This window comes from Chinchilla lanigera, unplaced genomic scaffold (assembly GCF_000276665.1).
Source record: "Chinchilla lanigera isolate Chin_1 unplaced genomic scaffold, ChiLan1.0 scaffold00070, whole genome shotgun sequence".
Classification (NCBI taxonomy): Eukaryota; Metazoa; Chordata; class Mammalia; order Rodentia; family Chinchillidae; genus Chinchilla; species Chinchilla lanigera.
In genome coordinates, this window is record NW_004955471.1 from 559,633 (window position 1) to 580,598 (window position 20,966).

Sequence of the window (20,966 nt, forward strand, 5' to 3'; positions counted from 1 at the left end):
AAAAACAGTCAGGAGAATGATTGTGATTGTCTTTGTTTCTTTTAGAGGTTAACTGGCTGTGAAGAGATGGTACATATACTGAGAACCATTTTGGAGAACCCCAAACATGGCATGTGTCAGAGAATTCAACATTCAAACACTCAGCATGGCAACATGGTAGAGAAGAGTGACAGAGGAAAGTGGCTGAGGATATGCTATGTGGGGGTTAAAGTTGCTGCTCGCCTTGTAGAGAGTTGAGAAGTCCTGAGAAAATGGTGGGTCAGAAGGCGTCCAGGATTGAGTAAGCCCCATCCCTGCAGGGAGTCCAAAACAGCTAGTGGGAAGAGGTTCAAAATGGATCTAATTTGATTGAAAAATAAATAAACATAGTCTTAGCTGCAAATACTCAGAATTTTCTAGGTCCTTCACACCTGTTACATGAAACTAAATAAAACAGGTTCCCTAGTCATCGAAGGAGCGACCCAGTGAAGGAGACAGATGAGCAAACAAAGGCAATGCAGGAAGTAAGGAAGCCAAAGTTAGTGTACAGTGGCATGGAAGAGAACTGCTCAGAGCCTGAGATGCTTAAGTCAGCCTTGAAGGATGAGATTTTCACCAGGTAGACTTTACTTGCTCTTATTCTATAATTTGGTCTATCAGTTGTATCCCTGAACTCCTTCATGTATCAAAGGTCACCTCCTTCAAAAGATTTTTCTGACCCTTACAGCTGTATTTGTTTTTTCCAGCTTCCTAATTTTCACAGCACTTTGACTTTTTATTGTTACATAATATCTCACCTTGTATTGTACCTATTTGCACACTTAACCACATGCTTTGTCTTCTCTATTAAATTATGTGCTTATTCCTCTGTCTCAACATTCCTCTATTTTCTGTGTTCTAGACAGTCAGTAGCATATTATTAAAGTAAATTGAGTAGAATATAAGTATTAGAAGATGGCTGTAGCAAAATCAACCCTAAACTTCTTAAACAATGCAAACAAAATTTATACCTGCTTGATCTTTTTATTCCCAGAGCTAAGTATAGTTTGTGGCAAATATTAGTTACTTAGTGAATACTTGGTAGAATTGATTCATAGACATAGGAAAAAGAATTATAAGAATAAACTGGAAGTTAGAAAAGATTCTACAGAGACTTTGTACCAAACTGTCCAGAAAACTTTTTCTATGATACTAACCTTAGTCACATTCTCCAGAACTGTTACTTTCCACAAGTGTTGTCCAATATTTCTGCAACAAATGTCAAATTTTAGGTAGTAGTGAAATAACTATCCTATGGCACATAACAGAGGAGATCATGTGGAAACTGATTTTGCTCCTTCCATATCCATCCTTTCCATTCTTAGCAGGAAGAGGTTGGGCAGAAAGAAGTGCAAGATAAATGCCAGGTTGTCCATATGGTGTCTCAAAGGATTCTCACATTCACGTTATAAGGTAGGTACTGTCACCTCCATTTCTCAGAAATCATCTCAAAACTCACACAGGAAGTGAATTGGAGTGCAATAGATGGAACCTAATGTTGTATGATTCTGAACATAACTTCTGCCCTGCCAAACAAATTGAACTCCTATGGAGAGGTAGTAGACCTCTGAGGTTTAAAGATTCTACTTTATACCACTATTGTATCTTTTATACTTCACACATTTAATACCTTGTCAGAAAGCTCATAGATCATAAAGCTCATAGATCAGAAAGCATATAATTTAAACCAAGACACATATTAAACTGAGATGTCTAGGTAGGCCTCTTTGTTCTGGTGATGAAATTTGGTCTATGGTCTATTCGAGCAGAGATCAAGTTACCAGGGAATGGTAGAACTGATTTATTCCAGGAAAAGAGACTTGGGATGGTAATTTGACAAGATAATTAGATGTAGAGAAATGTCTTAAAATAAGAAAAGAAGGGTATATTTAAATATTTAAATGTGGAAGATAAAATGGAGACAAAGATAAACAAAATATAGCACAATATTCAGAAATAATGTACTTATTTTTGCAAATAACCAGTTCCTCCAATCTCCCTGATTACTAGAAACATTTCCTGAGATGTGCCTGATATATGATTCTCCTCAATTTTATGCCATTTGTGACACAATTAGGTAACAAAATGTGATTGGAAATGGGAACATGAAGAATAACAATTAATTCAGATTTTTTTGATGAGTTCTGCGAGGAAAAACCTTTTGTATGCTTGAAGTGAAACAATATTATACTGTTACCTTTGAGGCCTCTGCACTTTGCGTATAGCTGTTTTTACCCAGTGATTGTCTATAATTTTCCCATGGAAGAGTCTATTCTTTTTTTGGCATTTACTAAACGTAGTCATGTAAGCTATTGTGCCATAATTTGTATACACTTCTCCCTTTAAGAAAATAGAATACCAAACTATACATTAGTAGAGAATTTTACACACGCACGCGCGCACACACACACACACATTTTTAGTTAAGAAGTTTCACTATAAAAACCAGATTGAAAGAACCAGATCCTCTAGGGAAAAATACTCTTAATCTGTGATAATAGATACTGTTCACAGAGATCTGTGAGCTTTCTGACAAGGTATTAAATGTGTGAAGCATAAAAGATACAATACTAGTATAAAGTAGAATCTTCAAACCTCAGGTAGAAAAAGTAGAACATAATTTTTCTACCATGAAAATAACTTATTATACACCCATATTTGTACTCAGTAAACTTAATTTCTTTTTCTTACTAGTCCTGTCTACAAGTCTAAGCCAAGCCTTCCCAGTTTACATCATATCCAGTACCTTACATCTAATGTACTGATGATCTCTCTCACCTTTGTGGTAGCTTATTGGTTTAGGTGACTTATGAAGCACTGTGACATTGGGGACATCTTTGGCTGATGATGGCTTTTTCTACTTTTTGTGCACAGCTGACTTCACACGTGCCCTCCAAGTGTGTGTGAAGCATTGCATGGCTCTGGTACGTAGCCACCAAGACTACTGAGGTCATTGCTCTGTCATTTGTGGCCACATGTCCCTGAAGCAGTAGACAACCTGGAGGATTCAGATGCTTCTATGGTATATTTCACTCAATTAGCCTTTACTTTTTCACTGGCATTAACCTGGGTGTCCTCCCAGGCAGTCTCTTGGGCTTCCCTGCTCCATGGACTTTCTTTTCCAAGTGACTTCCAAGCCTCTTTCAGTCCATAGGTGTCAGAGTCCCCTTATCACTTAGACAACACACAAAAGTTCAGAGATCATCAGTGCTTGAGCATCTGGATAAGGCAAACTGATGTTTATATTTCTATTGTACATACACTTATGTGTTTTAGGCTTTTCCATCATGACTGAGATTTTCAAAATAATCCAATGGAAAAACTGGCTGCAAATCTGTGTACTTTTGGGTCCTCTTTGAGTAAAAGGGAACCTATATCCTGACTTTATTTTCAGACTTGCTCTGGAATACTGTCCTCATTTCCCCTAAATTCAAACATTGAAGCCCTAACCCCTAGTGCCCGAGACTGTAACTATTTTTGGAGACAGGGCCTTCACAGGAAATGGTTAGGTTAAAAGGAGGGAGTTAGGGAGGGCCTTTATTCAATCTCATTGGTGTCCTTATAGAAAGAGGAAGTTTAAATACACAAAGAGACCTCAGGAGGGGTACAGAGAGGAAAGACCACATAGGGGCCCAGAGAGAGGGTGGCATCTTTGAGCCAAGGAGAGATGCCTCAGAAATAAAACTTGTTGAATTTCTGGCCTCCAGAACTGAGAAATAAATCTCCATAGCCACCCAGTCTCTTGTACTTTAATATAGCAGCCCTAGTAGATAAATACAACAGTCCTCCTTGCATTGCCATGTTCTACTTTTCTAAAATCTCTGTCTTCCTTTGTTACCTGTGGCTCATGTAGGTCTCATTCAGGGCAAGAGAGGGTGCTAGCTCCTGGATTCACATATGTGCCCAAATGTATATTTTTGGCTTGTATCTACTGGTATTTTGCATGTTTTGTTCAAGATTCTGGAGTCTTTGTTTCACTTGTTCAAATAAGGATGGTTGGCAAAAGACAAACGCAATGTGTAGTGTGAAGATCCAGATCTCAATAATATATCATCCTGATATAAGTGTGTGTGCATAAACTCATTTTTTTTTCTGGAGAAAAACTCTAAGACTAAATTCAGATTTTCAAAGGTGCTTATAACCGTAAGAATGTGAAAAATTTCCATCCTGTAATATTTTGAAATATGATCCAACTTGAAATATATAATTTATACACAGCTTTAGAAATACAGTATATTACTTATAGTGAGAGCAGAATGTTTAATTTCAATAAATGTAAACTCATCTTGCACCCATTTGCTTCATTTAAAAATCTGTGATTTAATTTGCCATGAAAACAGAAGCTAGAGTAAACTGTCTGTGAGAAACTTAATTCCTTCTTCTTATCCAGTCTCATGTCAAGAGATCATAAAACCATGCTGCTACTTCTACAGGGACAAGCCGCCTGAAAGCACCACCAGCAATAAGGGGTATTCTGTCTCACGCAGCATTGAGACTTACAGATGAATCTGTACACCACAGTATTATTGCTCCTTATGTTTTCTTCCTTACATTCCGTTACGGCTTGTGTCTGAATGTCCTCCCAAAACCTCATGTGGTCATAGGTGGGGCTTTTCAGACATGGCTGGATCTAGAGTGTGTGATACTGGAATTAAGAGTGAGTGATTACAAAATTAGTTTGGTTTGGCATAGTTCTGGACGTGTGGATTATGTGAAGGTCCACTCTGGGTGTGAGTGCTACCCACCCTAAGTGCATGCAGCCTGTATAGAATACGGGGGATGGAAAGAGGGTTGCTATGATCACTTGCTTGCTGGTTGCTGCTTTGCTGCCATCTTGCTTTCTGCCTGCCATGAACTGTTTCTCCTCTATGATGCCTCTCTGTCCTGCACAGTCTGAGAGGAAAGAGTGACAGAGAGAGGGAGTAAATGAAGCATGTAGTATATGAGACAAACAGGGAGAAAGAAAGTTCCAATGACGTCTTTGTTTCCAGTTGTCCCTAATTCCAGGCTTTATTCCTATTCTTGGATTCCATGAGACACACAAGTGCCTTTACAATAATTTACCTTTTTACCTTAGGTCAAGTTTTTATTTTTAACAACATACCCATTAACTTAAATTCACACACACACACACACACACACACACACACACACACCAGATGATCTACATATATGAATAAGAGATTTAACTCTTGCAGATAACTTTTTGAAAAAAAGTTAAGAAATGGCCAACTAAATTGGATTGGCATAGTTCTGGGTGTGGTGGAAGGGATTTTCTGAAGACAGAAGACCCAGCCTCGGTGTGAGTGGCACCAATAGGCTTGTAGCCTAAGTGGAATAAAAGAGAATTGAAGAAGGAAGTCTCACTTCTGTTTCTTTGGAGAAGCTCCAGTCTTCACCTTCACCTTGCATCTCCTGGCTTCTAGCACAGATTTTTCAGCCATCTAGCACAGACCCTTGGACGTCCTAATATAGACTCTCACAGCTCACTATAGTGAGCTCCAGGCCTTCAACCTTTGATTGGATCCTTCAAATCTCCAATGCACAGATAGACCTTTTGCACTCTTCCACACCTGACAGTGGGCAGCCATTGTAAGCCGTCCTTGTAAATTCTTATAGTTACATATCTTCTATTAAATCTGTTTCTCTAGTGAGCACCGATTGATAGAAGATGAAAACAAGGATTTTCTTTATAGTGTATTAATACTATAAATCAACACTATGGCTAAGGAAGACCCTCTCAGTGGCATTAATTTTTCAAACAGATTATAAAACTCTAGATACACACTGTGTCATAGCAATCTCACTTGAAGTAAAAAACTCCAGGAGCGCTGAATGTATGGAAAGACTTGTAAGCTACCTCACTGCAAAGGGGCCATGACATCAGTTCTGCAGCTCCCGGCTTGATTTTATTGCTTTAGACATCGAAGTAACTACTGGTGATCACCTCTGACTTCTGGCCCTACAAAAATATTTCAGAAGGAAATGAATATTATTTTGTCCTTCATTGGCAAATAGAGTTATGTTTTGCGGGCTCAAGTAGCTGAAAGTTCGAGGTTTGTAAGAGTAAAGGCTGACTAGATTTAATAAGCCACAAAAGCATCTGAATTCTCCAGGCTTATTCAAGGAAAATGTTGCCAAATTACCAAAAAAGGGGTAAATATCAGGCTGATGGATGGAGTTTTTAAAACATCATGTGGCACATACATCTTATAGGGTTCTGATAACCTGTGTCTATCTGTCTGACTGTCTCTCTTCAATGCAAACTTTTTAGAGATATACACAGGTGTATCACATACTCCTCAGAAGCCATGTGAAAGGGCTTGGTCAGCATGATCTATGTTTGAATTTTAATTACTGTATAATAGAGTTTTCTGGGTACCTTGCTTTAATTGTTCATTTCCAGAGTCAGTAAGTGTGTCTATTTCACAATTCTATATTTTAGGAGGAGTGTTCTAGGATTTCTGGCAGTACTACAGCAGTCTACACACACACACACACACACACACACACCTACCTACCCCTCCATGTGGAGGACAGATATGTTAATATTTTCAATTTAGCAGCAAAACTCTGGCATCCTAATGTTCTAATATTCTTTCAATTTTACTGTATTTTAACAAAAGCCTGAACTGTTGCCCAAAAGGCTGAAAATTGCCCTGTGGCAGCTGCATCCTTTTCTGAGCAGGATTCATCTTGTTGGAAGGGGGTGCTTCTGTACTGCTCCACGCAGAGGACTCCAGTGGTGTAACCAGCTCTTTAGGGGCACCCTGCACCCTGACAAGACCTGAGGACAATCGAAGCTCTTCACCCTTCCACTTCTCTGTATTTGACTTGCCTGTGATTGTGGCTGAGCAGATAGGAGACAAGTTGGACAGAAGGAAAAGAACGGGCTTCAGAGAATAGGCCAAGAACAGATTGTAGCCCATGGTGTGTATTAGTTTATTCTTTTTTTGAGCGGGGGAGTTTGGTTGGTTTTTTTGAGACAGGGTCTCACTATGCACTTCAAACTGGTCTTGAACTCACTTTGTAGCCCGGGCTGGTCTCGAACTCGCAGGGATCCTCCTGCCTCAGCTGCCCAAGTGCTGAGATTCCAGGTGTGCACCACCATGCTGGGCTTTTATTAATTTATTCTACAACCGTTTCTTGAGACTACAGCATGTAGGGCTTTGCTGGAAGCTCTGGGAGTACAGAGGTGAAACCAAAACACTCCCAAGCCTAAACAACCAGTGCGCCTGCCCTCAATGACAAAACTAGTGACCTAGTAGATAGTCAAATGCTTGTAGAGTGAATGGACGCCTGGATCCAGGCAGCGACAGCAGGGGTGACAGCTGGGGGCAGACAGCTTCCCGCTTGGTGAAACTGTTAAGCACTGACAACCCGAATTGACTTTGCCATCCTGATTTTGGGATTATAGGTTCTTCGCATGGCAAATGTTACACTTCCAGGTAAGCGTTCCCACTCTATTTCACGTGAAATGTGAATTTAACGGGCCTATGAGGAGGAGATAGGCTGAGGGGCCCTTAGGGGGCAGCTCCAGGCACTACTACAGTACCTGTGGGCAGCTCGGACAAAACCTTCCCGACGGAACCGCCAGGTGGCACCTGTAAGGCGCAGATGGGGAGATTCATTTGCCCCACACCCCACGTCTCGGAATAACCAGGCTGCGTGCTTTCCCCAGTGGGCTTGTCGGCGAGGAAGTGGGGGAGTTTGAGTCTCCTTCCAGACTGCGTGATTACATGCCCCGTCTTCCTGACACCCCAAACACGACGAGGGCGGGTTTGTCCCCACGCACTCAGGCTGCCAAAGGCGTGTCACACGCTCCTTAGGCGCAACTGGGCCTCCGCCGCTCGCTGCAGCGCGGGGACTGGTGGTGGGCGCCTGCGGGCTGCTGTGAGCTGCAAGCGGAGCCAGTGCCCAGGTCTCCCCGGCTGGACCCCCACCTGGGCCAAAAGGCAGGAGTGGCAAGAGAGACGGGCCCCAGGGGGCGACAGACTAAAATCCCCAGAACGTGGGACACAGCTTCACACACCTTCAACCCCCAGCCTTCGGCGTGGGGCCTGTCCTTGGCCCAGGTCGGGGGCGCCTCCTCCCGCTAGAATTTTTCTCTGTGGTTTCTCCTGCTGGCCGCAGCTTGACGACCCCGGGTCACCCCTCCTCACCGCAGCAGTGATCCCACCCCCAGGCTGGGTGTCGTTCCCCGCGGGCCGAGGGTCCGGGTGCGGGTGTCAACGCACGGGACCAGCGCGTTCGGGTCATTTCGAGGTGTGTGGCTGGGCCACCAACTCCGCTCCCTCAGTCGCGGGAGGCGAGCTGCGCCAGCTGCGCGACCGTCCCCGTGGCCGAGGCTTCTGCTCGGCGGCTGGCGACGTTGGGAGGAGACAGCGGGCAGAGAGCAGCGGAGGAAGAGGGGCAGGCCGGGTGGGGGTAGGGGAAAGTAGCAATTGCGCCGGGGGGCGTGTGAGCCGCGCGCGAGGCGGCCGCGCCGGTACCAACTTCTTCGGGGCGCGCGGCGGGGCGGGCGGGGAGCGCGGCCGGAGCCCCGAGCAGAGCTGAGCGCGGCGGAGCTCGGGAGCCGCGGCCCGCGCCCTGCGCCGCCGCCTGCTGGTCTGCTCCGGGTGCTCGGCCCCCGGTGCTAAGGCTCGGGTCTATAAATAGCAGGTTACAGCTCCTTCTCGGCGCGCACACGCTCACGCGCGAACGCAGGAAAGTCAGCCTAAAAGTGTCTGCCGCCGCCGCCCCCCGCTCAGCCTCCGGGAGAGGTAATGACCCGCCGGGGACCGAGGGCTCGGGGGGAATTTTGCAGGGTGGGGTGGGCGATGGTGGGGGATTGGGCAGGCGTTGGAGCGAGTCTGAGGGCGCGGGGGCACATCCTGGGGGGGGGGATGCGTTTTGCACTAAGTTTCACAGTGTTGCAGCCCCCGTCGCCCTCCACCTCTGCCGTCCGCGGGCGAGGTGTGCTGCCTCTCCTTGGGGTACCCCTGGCCTCGCGCGTACCGTCTCGCCCAGCGCCCCCGGCCCGGCCGCGCGCGCGCGTGTTCACACTCACTCTCCGGGCCCGGCTAACTCCGAGCTCTGGCCTCGCTGACCTTCCAGGCTGTGCCCACCTGCATGGTCCTTGACAGATGCCCTGGTGGCCCCGGCTCCCTCTCACCCTGAATCTTAGTTACAGGCGGCCACCGTCAGCCTCAGCCTCGGAAGAAGTGGTCAGGAGGGCGTGGAAAGGGTGGTGGGTAGTGAGGGTAGCAGATGCCAGTTAGCCCATTTCCTAAAGCACCCCTCCCCACGACCACCTCCGGACGCGTCCGCAGCAACTCCTTCCCGCGGAGAAGCCGGTCTAGTCTCCGCTGGCTGCCACCCACACACCTGCTATCCTACTCCAAAGAGGTCTCACTCCGGGTTAGAAAGCTAGGGCCTCAGCTCTAGGGGCCGGAGGGGGTCACTGTTGGGAGTGTGAGGACGGCGCTGCTCAGGACTTCTAGGACTCCTGGAGCTCTTCTGACCCCTCTGGAGCCCCCTAGCAGGGATGTCCAGGAGCCCGGTTCTTGAATGGACTTAACAGATTTGGATGCTGGAGCCTCACATACCTGTGTTTGCCCCTGCCTACCGCTCAATTCTCCTCTCTTTCGGGTGGCAGTTTCTGCCCCTGAGGACACAGTGGAGAGGGACCCAGCAGTTTCTGTTTGGCGAGCAGAAGGTTTCTAAGATGAGGCTGTGCATATTGATTAGGTTGTTCTGCTGCACGTTTGGCGAGCAGAAGGTTTCTAAGATGAGGCTGTGCATATTGATTAGGTTGTTCTGCTGCACAAAAGTTACTGGAAAAACCCAGTGGAGAGGGACCCAGCAGTTTCTGTCTGGGGACGAGAGGTTTCTCAAGGGTGAGGATAAGCGTATTGATTTAGTCCTTGCTGCTGCACAAAAACTCAGCAGGAAAACCTGGTAGGGCTTTCTGTTACCTTTGGTGATGGAGATTGGTTGCCTTGCTTCCTGTTTCATCTCTGAAGCAGTTTTCTTGCCTCTTCCTTAAATGTTCTTTGACATCATTATGTTCGAGCCCAAGCATCACATTTTGGCTACCGCCTCGGTTAGAAAGAACTTGTTTATGAAGGTGTACTCCTAAAATAAGCAGAAACCTGGAAAACTAAGGAAACTTTCATTTTCTCTTCCTCAAGATGGGCACTTGGTAGCCCTTTCACAGTTGCACACCTACTTTGAAGACATTACTTGTAACAGGATTTTACTAGTGGTCTTAGATCCTAAGGAGCAGCAATATGACTTAGTGCAAAAGCAGCACAGAAGATGCAGGTGTGTCAGAAGTGGAGTAAGGAGAGGGCTGGGCAAGCGGACTGTGTCAGCTCACGAAGTGTACAAGGAAACGCACGCTGTCACAATCCTTGTGAAATATTCCAGTAAGGCATTGATAGGAAATTAGAATACGTTACCAATAGCTTTGTGATAAATGCATGGGAATTAAGAATCGAACCTGTTGGATTTATAGTCATTCAAAACACCTCTTTTCAATGCATTTTCTCTAATAAAATTTAAAAGTTTGTCCTTGTAAGGTTATGGGATGTGCATATGAAGAGGCTCAGTGTCATTAAGAGACATATTTGCTGATTAAAATACTGCTTTCATTTTAGAGGAATATTTTCTTTGATTAGGCAAATATTTATTTTTGATAAGCTGACAACCAGTTGGGAAGTACATATTTATAGTAGCGTGCTGCTTGACTCTGATAAAGCGTAAGAACAACCACACAGACCAAGCTGTCTTGTCTCTTCAGACACTTAAAGAATCATGTAGTCAAAGTTGCAGGCACAAGATATTCTTACAGTCATTGAGTTTGAACTTCATTTTGGGGATGCCCATTGAATGATTTCATATCTTATAAGATTTTTGTTAAAATATTAAATGCCTTTTGTACTATAAACTCATCAGTTAAATTTGATTATAAAATAATGTGATTATATTTTAGTTTTGTGGAATGGAAAATCATTAAGCTCTGTAAAGAGCCAGGTATTTGTTCTAAAATGTGCAAATTGGAAGTTATTCATTTCTTTTATGAACCTTTGAATTATCTTTTAATACAAATAAGATAAATCCTCACACTGGTAACAGTTCACTTTCACTACCTTCAGGCAAAATCCAAGAGGGCAATTTTCAGACAGTCATTGAAGCCTTCCAAACTGATTTTATATCTCTTAGCAACCAAATGTCAGTTTTCAGGTAAGCATTTAATGTCTGAAAATACAAAGTCAAAAAAAATGATAGGATCATAATTAGTGAGTACAATGCTTACTGAATATTTCAGAGTGAAAAATGCCCAGTAGTGCTAATATTAGATATACAATTATCATGTTTTCTGATCTGTGTAGAATAAATTCTTGTCTTTTTACATGGGGTTTTTAATAGAAAAGCCCTGTTTTAAATACTATCAAGTTAAATGTTCATTGGAAAGTAGCATCAGTCTCTTCTGTATTCTGTAACTTACGTTTAAAACAGGACGCATCTCTTACTAAAGCCCTAAGCCATCTTCTCAGGAAGCCATGTAGTTTCTATGTTTTTCACGTTGAGTTAGAAATTCTTTATCAGAGAGCCCCTTGGAACACACTCATAATCATATATACTTTAATACTGATGCTTAGAAATGACACTAGTTAATCAATAATTTCAGCTTAAACATTTATTTCCGGGTAAGTCTAAATGATGACACTATGAATATTTGTGTAAAAAAATGTTTATAATCTTTGTGTTCCAAAGCGTTAGATAGTGTATGTACCTAGAAAAGGCACTAAGCTATGTGTGTGTGTGTGTGTGTGTAGGGGGGTTAAGGAAACTTTCTAAGTTTCCAGCGAACTTGTTATTTGAATTAAGAGGTTTTCATTCCCTTTATGGGTTTTCACTCTTTTGTAGGTTAATAAAAGCATTTAAAACTCATAAAATTTTATGGGTTATAACCATATTTTTATATATATGTGCATCTGCAGCAGGGCTTTCCTTAGATAAGGCACAGTTGTACCCACTTTTTTCCATCCTGGAGGTATCTCAGTGAGCTATCTCCAGTGGAATACCTAAGAACCTTAACTTTAGATATTTCTTACAGTTGACTTTCTAATTTTACCAAATATTGGCTATTATGATAGCTGTCATCTCAACACAATGTATTGTTTTCTTCTTAATTAATTAGTCCTAAACTTAGTTTATTGAGTTGCAATATTTTGAGTAAGTTCTTTTCTGCCTTAGACAACCATTCCAACTAGGAGTACTAATCGTGTGTTGGAGGACTTTAAAGAGTCCTCAATGGAATTAAGTGAAATAGACAGTATTTTAGTTAAATAGATTAAAGGATATTTTGAGTACTGTAGTTTTCTCAATCATATGGCTTTGATTAGAATTTCCTCTGTGAATTATCCGCATTAATGATTTTCAAGGAGATGTAGATACCACTTCCCTCAAAGGCAGAAGTTTAATTCATCCATCTGTCCATCCATCCATCCATCCGTCCGTCCATCCATCCATCCATCCATCCATCCATCCATCCATCCATCTACCTACTCATCCACCTACGTTTCCATCTATTTTTACCTGCTAATCTGGTTATGAAAATAAAGCAAGGCAACAGGCTTAGCGGTGAAATTACCAGTGATTTTCTCTGGTGTTTTCCAAGGGTAGAAAAGTTTGTGGAAAACAGGAGCAGGCTTGTGTTATGGTGATTTTAAATGAAAATAAATCTTAAACATGTCCACATATTACCTATTTATAATCATTCATTTACAATTTTTAAATACTACAGAGAGAGCCTGAGCTTTTTGTTTCTCAAAAGGGAGTGTGTGTTTTAAAAAGTTAAGCAACCATGATTGAAAGAGAATCTTTTTAGTGTTTCTGCTATGAAAAACAACATATCATGCAACTTTCACCTTCTAAGGTTTTTTTTTTTTTTTTGTACTGGGAACGGAACTCATGACCTCAAGCTTGCCAGGCAAGCACTTAGGCTGCCTGCCCCTCACCCTCTATTTTAATTCATAAGTATTCAGCATCAAGTAGGCAAGATGCAGAACTATCATTTCAGAATATACCATCAGATGAAAGGTCCGGCCTGACCATAGCAGTGGCATGCACAGGAACTTTTGCTTTAGTACTTTTCACATGGCTATCGTTTCATTTTCATGGGGCTTTGCTTTTTCTAAAGAGACAAAATGGTGAGAGATGAGCCCCAGCAATTAGCACAATCAAACCACAGAAATCATTCCAATGGGGAAAATGAAGTAGTAAAATCAGAGGCATCTTAAATTGAAGTTATAATCTGCATGTGAGTAGAGATTACAGTTTTCTTCAAAAAACTGATCCTCTCATATCTTTAGGGATTATTTTTGTGTACTTCAATGCCTTTTTGAACATCTTCATATGTCAGACTTGCTTCGTAACCATGTATTTCACTTAGAGATCAGCATATGTCACCTTCATAGCAGAATGTGTTGCATAGTTGCTACATAGTACAAAAGATCACATTTAAATTTTTTTTTTCTCTTTACTAACAAAATCTGGAACTTTTCAATATTTACTAATCTAATCATATCTTTCTGATTATGAGACGTGATTTTTATGGTGTGTGTAATTTTATTTACTTGCAGTAACCATATGCTGAAAATCTTGTGACTAAATATGTCTCCGACTTGCTTTTCTGGGTAAATTTGCCTTAAAATACAGCATTTCCATGCTCCTGGAGCTGCTCTGCATTCGGCATCAAAGAGACATTTAGCACTAGGTGGCAGTGCACGATGTTTAGAAGCTTTGGGTCATTTTAATTGCAGTAAATTCATTTTTAAAGCTTTTAAAAATTTTATTTATATCATGAGTGAGTTAATGAAATTAAAATCAACAGGCACATAAATCCTTAGTGGTATATTTAGAAGATCTATTATTGGTAATACTTGAACGATTTGATAGTAGTGTTTAACACTGCTTTTATGAGGGGTCTGCTTGTGTGAAGAACAAATGTTAAGAATTAATTGAATTAAATGTGCCAGAATTCTGTTTATAAAAGAAAGGGAAAGAGAAAAGTAAATGAATGTGATAGAAAAAGTGTAGCATCCTAAGTAGACATTGTATCAACTATTAACCATTTATATTTTAATCCTAATCATTTTATAACACCAGTTGAGCAGATTTATTTTTCCAAGTAGTCAAAATTGTAATCATTAATTTTCCTTTACCTGTTTGCCCTTGGGACAGTGCAAAAAAAAAAAAACGATATAAACAGTGCAGACTACTCACTGATACTTCAGCAGATCCCCTAATGTCCTCTGTGACAGTGATGGCTTGGCCACTGCAGGGCCAGATTGGTTCCGCCACAGTGCACTATGTCTTACTGGTCATTGTGAACATTATCTAAACAGCTGAACATTATTTAAACCATTTTTTCTTGTTTCATCTGGATGTAGACATCTCCGACTTTGGCCAAATGACTAAATTATGAGTCATAGCAGAGTTAATCAATTTATTCCCTCATCTGTGCATCAGAATAAGATGTCTGCATTGTCTGGTCATCTGAATGGAGCGTCCTCAAGACCAAGGTGGCATTTCAGCTATGTTCACAGCATGTAGCTATCACATGAATGGAGACCCAGGGAAACCTAAATTGATATCATTAAGAAATTCACTTCTTTAAAAACAAAAAGTCTTTTGAGGGTGGATAATGAAGACTGAACTCAGGTCCTTCACATGGAACTATATTTTTATTTTTTTAAATAGAAAGAGACTTTTACTTTTATTTTTATTCTTATTCTTATTCTGAAACAAGATCTTGCTAAGTCTCTAAGTTGCCCAGACCAGGATAGAACTTGTGATCCTCCTGCCTGAACTTCCCAGAATGTTGGGATAATAGGCATGTGCTACCAAGCAATGCAAAATAAACAAACAACCTTTTTTATTAGGTAAAATTTCAAAGCTAAAAGTAGAGTAGTACAATGAACACCAGCTCCACCTACCTGTTAGCCACCTGCAGTAACTGTTAAATCGCAACCATTCTTATTTCATGTATAATTCCATCAGCATTCCTCACACTGGAATTTTTGGAAACCCATCATAGGAATTGCATCAAAGGAAGCAAATATAGGTGTGATATTAAGTAAATTTAAAGATAATTACTGGAGTGAAAACACTACTTGAAAAGTCAGAAATTTTGGCTTTAGGTAAATTATGTACTTGAATTTGTTTATGAAAAATATAACACAAATATTTCAGTTTAGAGTCTATGACATAATTTTTTAATCTCAAGGAGCATACTGCAATATTCTTTGAGCTTATTAGGTAGTCACATGCATAATAAACTAATGTTTGGACTAGGCATCTCAGAATAAGAGAAATATTAACTGCAAACATTACTGCCACAGACCTTTTATATGCATTGTAGATTGAGTAGACATTGGAATGCAAGAGTTTAGCTTTGTGAGTCAAGATGTTACCATCTATCTTCATGGTATGTGAAATGTAGTAATTTATAATTACTCTGTGATGTGAGTTGAAGTCAAATGAGCTGAGAGACAGTTCTCTCAGTGAAGGAGCCCAAACTGGGGGTGAGCAGCCCCACCCTACCCAGGCAACACTACCGTGGTTGACAGGTCATGTCACTTCTAGGACTAGTTAGGTATCTGTGGTATCTTTGCAAATGTGAGAATCTGAAACTGTTTTATTTTCCTCTTTGAGAATATCAGGGTTCTGCTGAAACACCTTTTAGATGCTGTAGAGTTGATGTTTTAAGCGAATAGAATTTTTTTCAGATTTTAAAAACTGACAGCAAGCACTATGTATAAATCATTGTGGCATTATGTGTCTAAGGGCAAATATAATTCCATTGTAGAGAAAACAAGTAATTTGTATCTAAAGTGTTTGTACCATGCTATATTTTTCATATGTATAAATTATACAGGGAGGAAAACACCTGTATAATTTTCTTAATATTAGACATACGATGTTTTTGCCTTTAAAAATTCACTGTAATATTTTCTTACCTGGGCTGTGTTTTAAAGACTACCTCCTGATTTATTCATGCCACTAATATCCTCTTTCCTTTTTTATATTTCAGTAGGAGTGAAGAATGCTATATATTCAGGATAGTGTAATGAGAAATACTTGTGCGTTTGACTTGTGCTTGACTTCTAGAATTTTTCTTTTCTTTTTTTCCTGTTCACTATTTTCTTGATTATATGTATAAAAGACATCTCCATTGTAGAAAACATAATTGACATATAGAGAAAAGTTTAAACTGGCAGAAAAACATCATCTAAAAACAATGTGGTTAATATTTTACATTTCCCTCTAGAATTCCCAGTGATTGTCTTATAAAAGTTAATATTATGTGTGTGTGTGTGTGTGTGTGTGTGTGAGAGAGAGAGAGAGAGAGAGACAGAGAGAGAGAGAGAGAGAGAGAGAGAGAGAGAGAGAGAGACAGAGACAGAGACAGAGACAGAGACAGAGACAGAGAGGGAGAGAGAATCAGAGAGAAACAGAGAAATGAGTGTTCTTCCTTTTTTTTTTTTTTCAGAATTCTGTTGTTCACTTTCGGTATTGATTGGTGTCTACTGTATGCCAGGCACATTTAGATATTGATTGACATCTACTGTATGTCACATACTCCTTTAGCCTCTATTCTGATTCATAGCAGTGAATACAAAAGGAAATCACCTTCCTCATGCCAGTAAATACTTCTCTAATTTAAAAAATTGTTTTCTAGTAATTATCCATATGAATCTTTATCAGTTGTTTAACCCTCTCAACTTTGACTTTAAGATTGTTGGCAATGTTTTTACAGTTATCAAAGTGATGAATACATTCTGTTTGGTTTCATTTTGTTGTAGTCCTTGTCTACATTTTTTAAAGTAATGATTTCTTGAAGGGGCATATAGCATAAAGGGCATTTTATTTATTTTCCTTTTTTTTTTTTTGTCTTCTTGACACAGAGTCTTACTGTGTAGTTCAGGCTGGTCTTGAGCTCAATTTGTAGCCCAGGCTGGTCTTGAACTCACGATGATCCTCTTGCCTCAGCCTCCCAAGTGCTAGGTTTACAGGTGTAAACCACCACATCTGGATTTTATTTATTTTTTCAAAAGGAATCTTTTGAAATATTGAAATAAGGCATAAAAGAGGGCGACAAATCCTTTCAATATGATACAGAGGAATTGCTTAACATGAGGCATGAACATTTTAAAAGCTCCGTGTTCTATGGCCAAAGTGCTTTTCAAAAAGCTCATACATATAGATAGATATATAGATATATAGGTAGATAGATAGATAGATAGATAGATAGATAGATAGATAGATAGATAAAGCACTCTCCCTCTAAATACACAAGTCATTTCATCATCTTCCCAACATTGAGAAATGTTATTTCTTTTAAAAATTTGTTAATTCAAAAGGTATCAATATAACAACAACAAAAAGGTGAAGCAGGAGGAAAACCATCCAAACTTGAAGGTATACTACAAATCTACAGTGATAAAAAGAGCATGGTAATGGTGAAAGACTTGTGCATCAGTGAAATAGAACAGAGGATGCAGAAACAACTCCAGCTATGTTATTTTAGCCAAAGGGGGTGAAGGAAAAATAGCCTGTGTAACAAATGGTGCTGGAGAAACTGGCTATCCACATGCTGAAGTTTAAAACTAACACCTATCTCTTACCATGTACTAAACGGAAATCAAAAGTGGATAAAAGCTCTAAACATTAGGACTGAAGCCCATCTGCTCAAAGATGAACTTGGTAAAACACATGAAGACACAGGTAGAGACAAAGACTTTCTGAACAGAACCCTGGTGGCAGAAGAAATAATACCAAGAATCAACGAATAGGATTACATAAAATTAAGAAGCTTATGCACAGCAAAGAAACCACTAACAGAGTGAAGAGACAACCCACAGAGTGGGAAAAATTTTGCCAGCCTCTCCTCAGACAAAGGACTAATATCTAAAGTATATAAAGAACTCAAAAAAATTAGATCTCCCAAATTTAAAGAACCAGCCCAAAAATGTGCCTCTGAAATGAACAGTTCTCAGATGAAGAAGTGCAAATGGCCAATAAATAGTGAAATAATACTCAGCATCACTGGTCATTTGAGAAATGCAAGTTACAACAATGTTGAGATCCCATCTCACTCCAGAAGGAAGGACTATCATCAAGAAATCAACCAATAACTAATGCTGTGGGGAAAAAGGAACTCTTCTTTATTGTTGGTGGGAATATAAATTGATACAACTACTAAGGAAATCAGTATGGGGATGCCTCAAAAAATTAAAAATAGAAATTCCATTTGATCCAGCTATTCCCCTTCTAGTTGTCTTCCCAGGAGAGTTAAAGACAATATATCACAGTTATGTATGCATACCCATGTTTATAGCAGCATAATTCATCATAGCTTAATCTTGGAAGCAGCCTATGTGTCCGTCAACAGATTAATGGATAAAGAAAAGGTATTTATACACAAAGGTGTGGTACTGTGCCATAAAGAAAGATAAACTTGAGTCATTTGTAGGAAAATGGATGCACTTTGAAACCACAATGTTAAGTGAACTAAATCAGAAATACAAGCTTAAATGTTGCATGTTTTCTTTTCTATGAGAAGCTCAGCATACAAAGTTCAAAATAAAAGACAGATAACAGGAAAAGAGAAAAAAAATTTATTGTAGTCCATCATGGACAATGTATCTGAAAGGTACCTTGATTTAGTGTAATTGGCTTATTAGTCTGGTTGTTTATCTGTATGTATGATAGTTAACTTTATAAGGACGTATAAGGTAAATAAATGAATCTGATGCTGGCAATAAATGGGGTGGAGGGGAAAAGGAAAAAACAGAGAATTAAGATATGTTACATACATATATCAATTCCCCACAAGGTAGGCAATCATTAGGGACTGCAAATAATATACTAATAAAAATAAAAAGTTAAAAAGTCTCTTACAGGCAGTTCAGAACTTTATATTATCTCATTTATTTTTGCAACAAATGAAAAAGAACAACAATATTATTGCTCCTATTTTTGCTGTTGTTCTTGTTTGCTTTTGGAGCTGGGGATGGAACCCGGGGCTTTGTACATATTAAACATATACTCTGCTACCGAACTACATCACAGTTTCAAGTCTTAGATCAAGATTGATTTTGTTTAAAATTTAGGTTTTAAAGTACTACATTTATCTCCTGCTACTCTGCAATTAAATGAGACTGAACATTTTTGAAATGCTTATTTTTGATTTGTATTTCATTTTTTAATAGTAATTCTTATGTTTAGTGTGCTTTGCTTAATAAGACCATGGTTTTCCTTTTTCAACTTTTGAGTGTGATACTAGGGATACTGACCTTTTGTCATTTATTTTACTTATGTATATTTTCTTAGCATAAAAAGTTTACTTCTTAGTATGTGAAAATGTTTGTGGTTAAGTTGGATGTCATATTTCTTCCCCTGCTGTGTGTGTGTGCTGACAGTGCCTTCTCATCCATGAAGCAAATTAAAACTTACCTAAATTACTTTTCCTTAAGAAAATTTAATCCAATTCATCAGTGATTTTTCAGTCCATCCCACAATTTTTGGTGGATATTGTGTACAAGAATTAACTTGAGATTATTTCTAAAAATAGTTAAGCATTTTCCAACAGCAATTTTTAAGTCATCCATTTTCCACTGTCATTCTATCACATCATATTATTACCTTATTATAGACATACATGAGCATGCAGTCCCTCACAAACTCTCATTTACTGGGATTCTTGTTCTGGTATATTTCTTCCATTCTAGTGTTCTGTCACTTTTTATTATTAATATCTCATAGGCTGAAATGTCATTACTGTCTCCTTAATATCTGGAATGATTAATATCTGTTTCTAAAAATCCAATTCTCTCTCTTCCTCTGTGTGTGTGTGTGTTCATGTAGTTTCTAAGACTTCTCTAAAATATTTGTAGATTTTAATTGAAGTATTATTGGCAGAAATTGAAATTGAAGAAAACTGAAAACTTGAAAAGATTCCGGCTTTTTATCTAGGAGCCTGGTGTATCTCTTAGTGAAGATTGAAATTTGGTGATTTTTCATACTATATGTAAGGATAGTTGTTAGATATCAGTCATTTTTGTGCAAATCACTTCAGTTTTTGTGATTTACTGCTCATACTGACCAAGGAATCAAGCTCAGTCCTTGTTAAGGCTTCAGTCTAAAGTCTTATATTCAGAGATAGGCCCCAGTCATAATGGGTGCATTACTGGGGGCTGACGTGGAATGGGACATTCCTTCCCTGGCTCCTCCCTTCTTCCTGTGCTTCCTGGCCACCATGTCCTAAACAGCTTCCCAAGGCCGTGACATTTCTGCCTTGGAGCCAGCTGGACAAGGACTGAATCCACCAAATTCGAGAGCCAAAGTAAATCCCCTTTCCTTGAAGTAGCGGGTGTCAGATATTTTGTCCCAGCAGTGAGAAAGCTGAGCAATACAATGCATATTCCCCACAACCCATGTAGCCTTCCTCATTCTCATTCCCCTCCAGCCTCATGGAGTCTCATGGGCCTCAGTGGAGGGGCGCTTAAAGCCTGGGTGCATCACTATCCCATTACTAGGCTACATTCTTGTTGTCAACATATATAGTTTAAAATTATCTTACTTTTAACCTAAAAGGATACATTTAATATAAATATGTACATTATTTGAAAAGTTTAATTTCTTAAATTACTAATGAGGTGTCATAACATTTTCCAAAACTGTACTACTTTTTTTATTAAAAATTGTTTGAGGGCGACTCACTCCCGGCCTCGTCGTTCCCCAGTAGGAGGGCTTCCGGCGCACAGGGAGCTGTGGGTGGGGAGCGCCAGCCTTCTGGCTGGCTAGCTTCCTGCCTGCTGGCTCCTGGAGGGTGGGCCCCCAGCGCATGGGGAGCCATGCGGCGGCGAGCACTGTTGCACGCCAGCCCTTAGGCC

The 20,966-nt window shown here is 40.2% G+C and overlaps 1 protein-coding gene across 1 annotated transcript in view; it reads left to right on the forward strand.

The window, feature by feature from the left end:
- Nucleotides 1-7,444: 7,444 nt before the first annotated feature.
- Nucleotides 7,445-20,966, forward strand: part of LOC102010146 — a 218,067-nt gene continuing 204,545 nt past the window's right edge. Inside the window, exons 1-3 of the mRNA XM_013522863.1 lie at nt 7,445-7,466; nt 7,682-8,439; nt 8,495-8,780. Coding sequence (XP_013378317.1) covers nt 7,445-7,466; nt 7,682-8,439; nt 8,495-8,780 — 1,066 coding nt within the window. The remainder of the gene's footprint in view (nt 7,467-7,681; nt 8,440-8,494; nt 8,781-20,966) is intronic.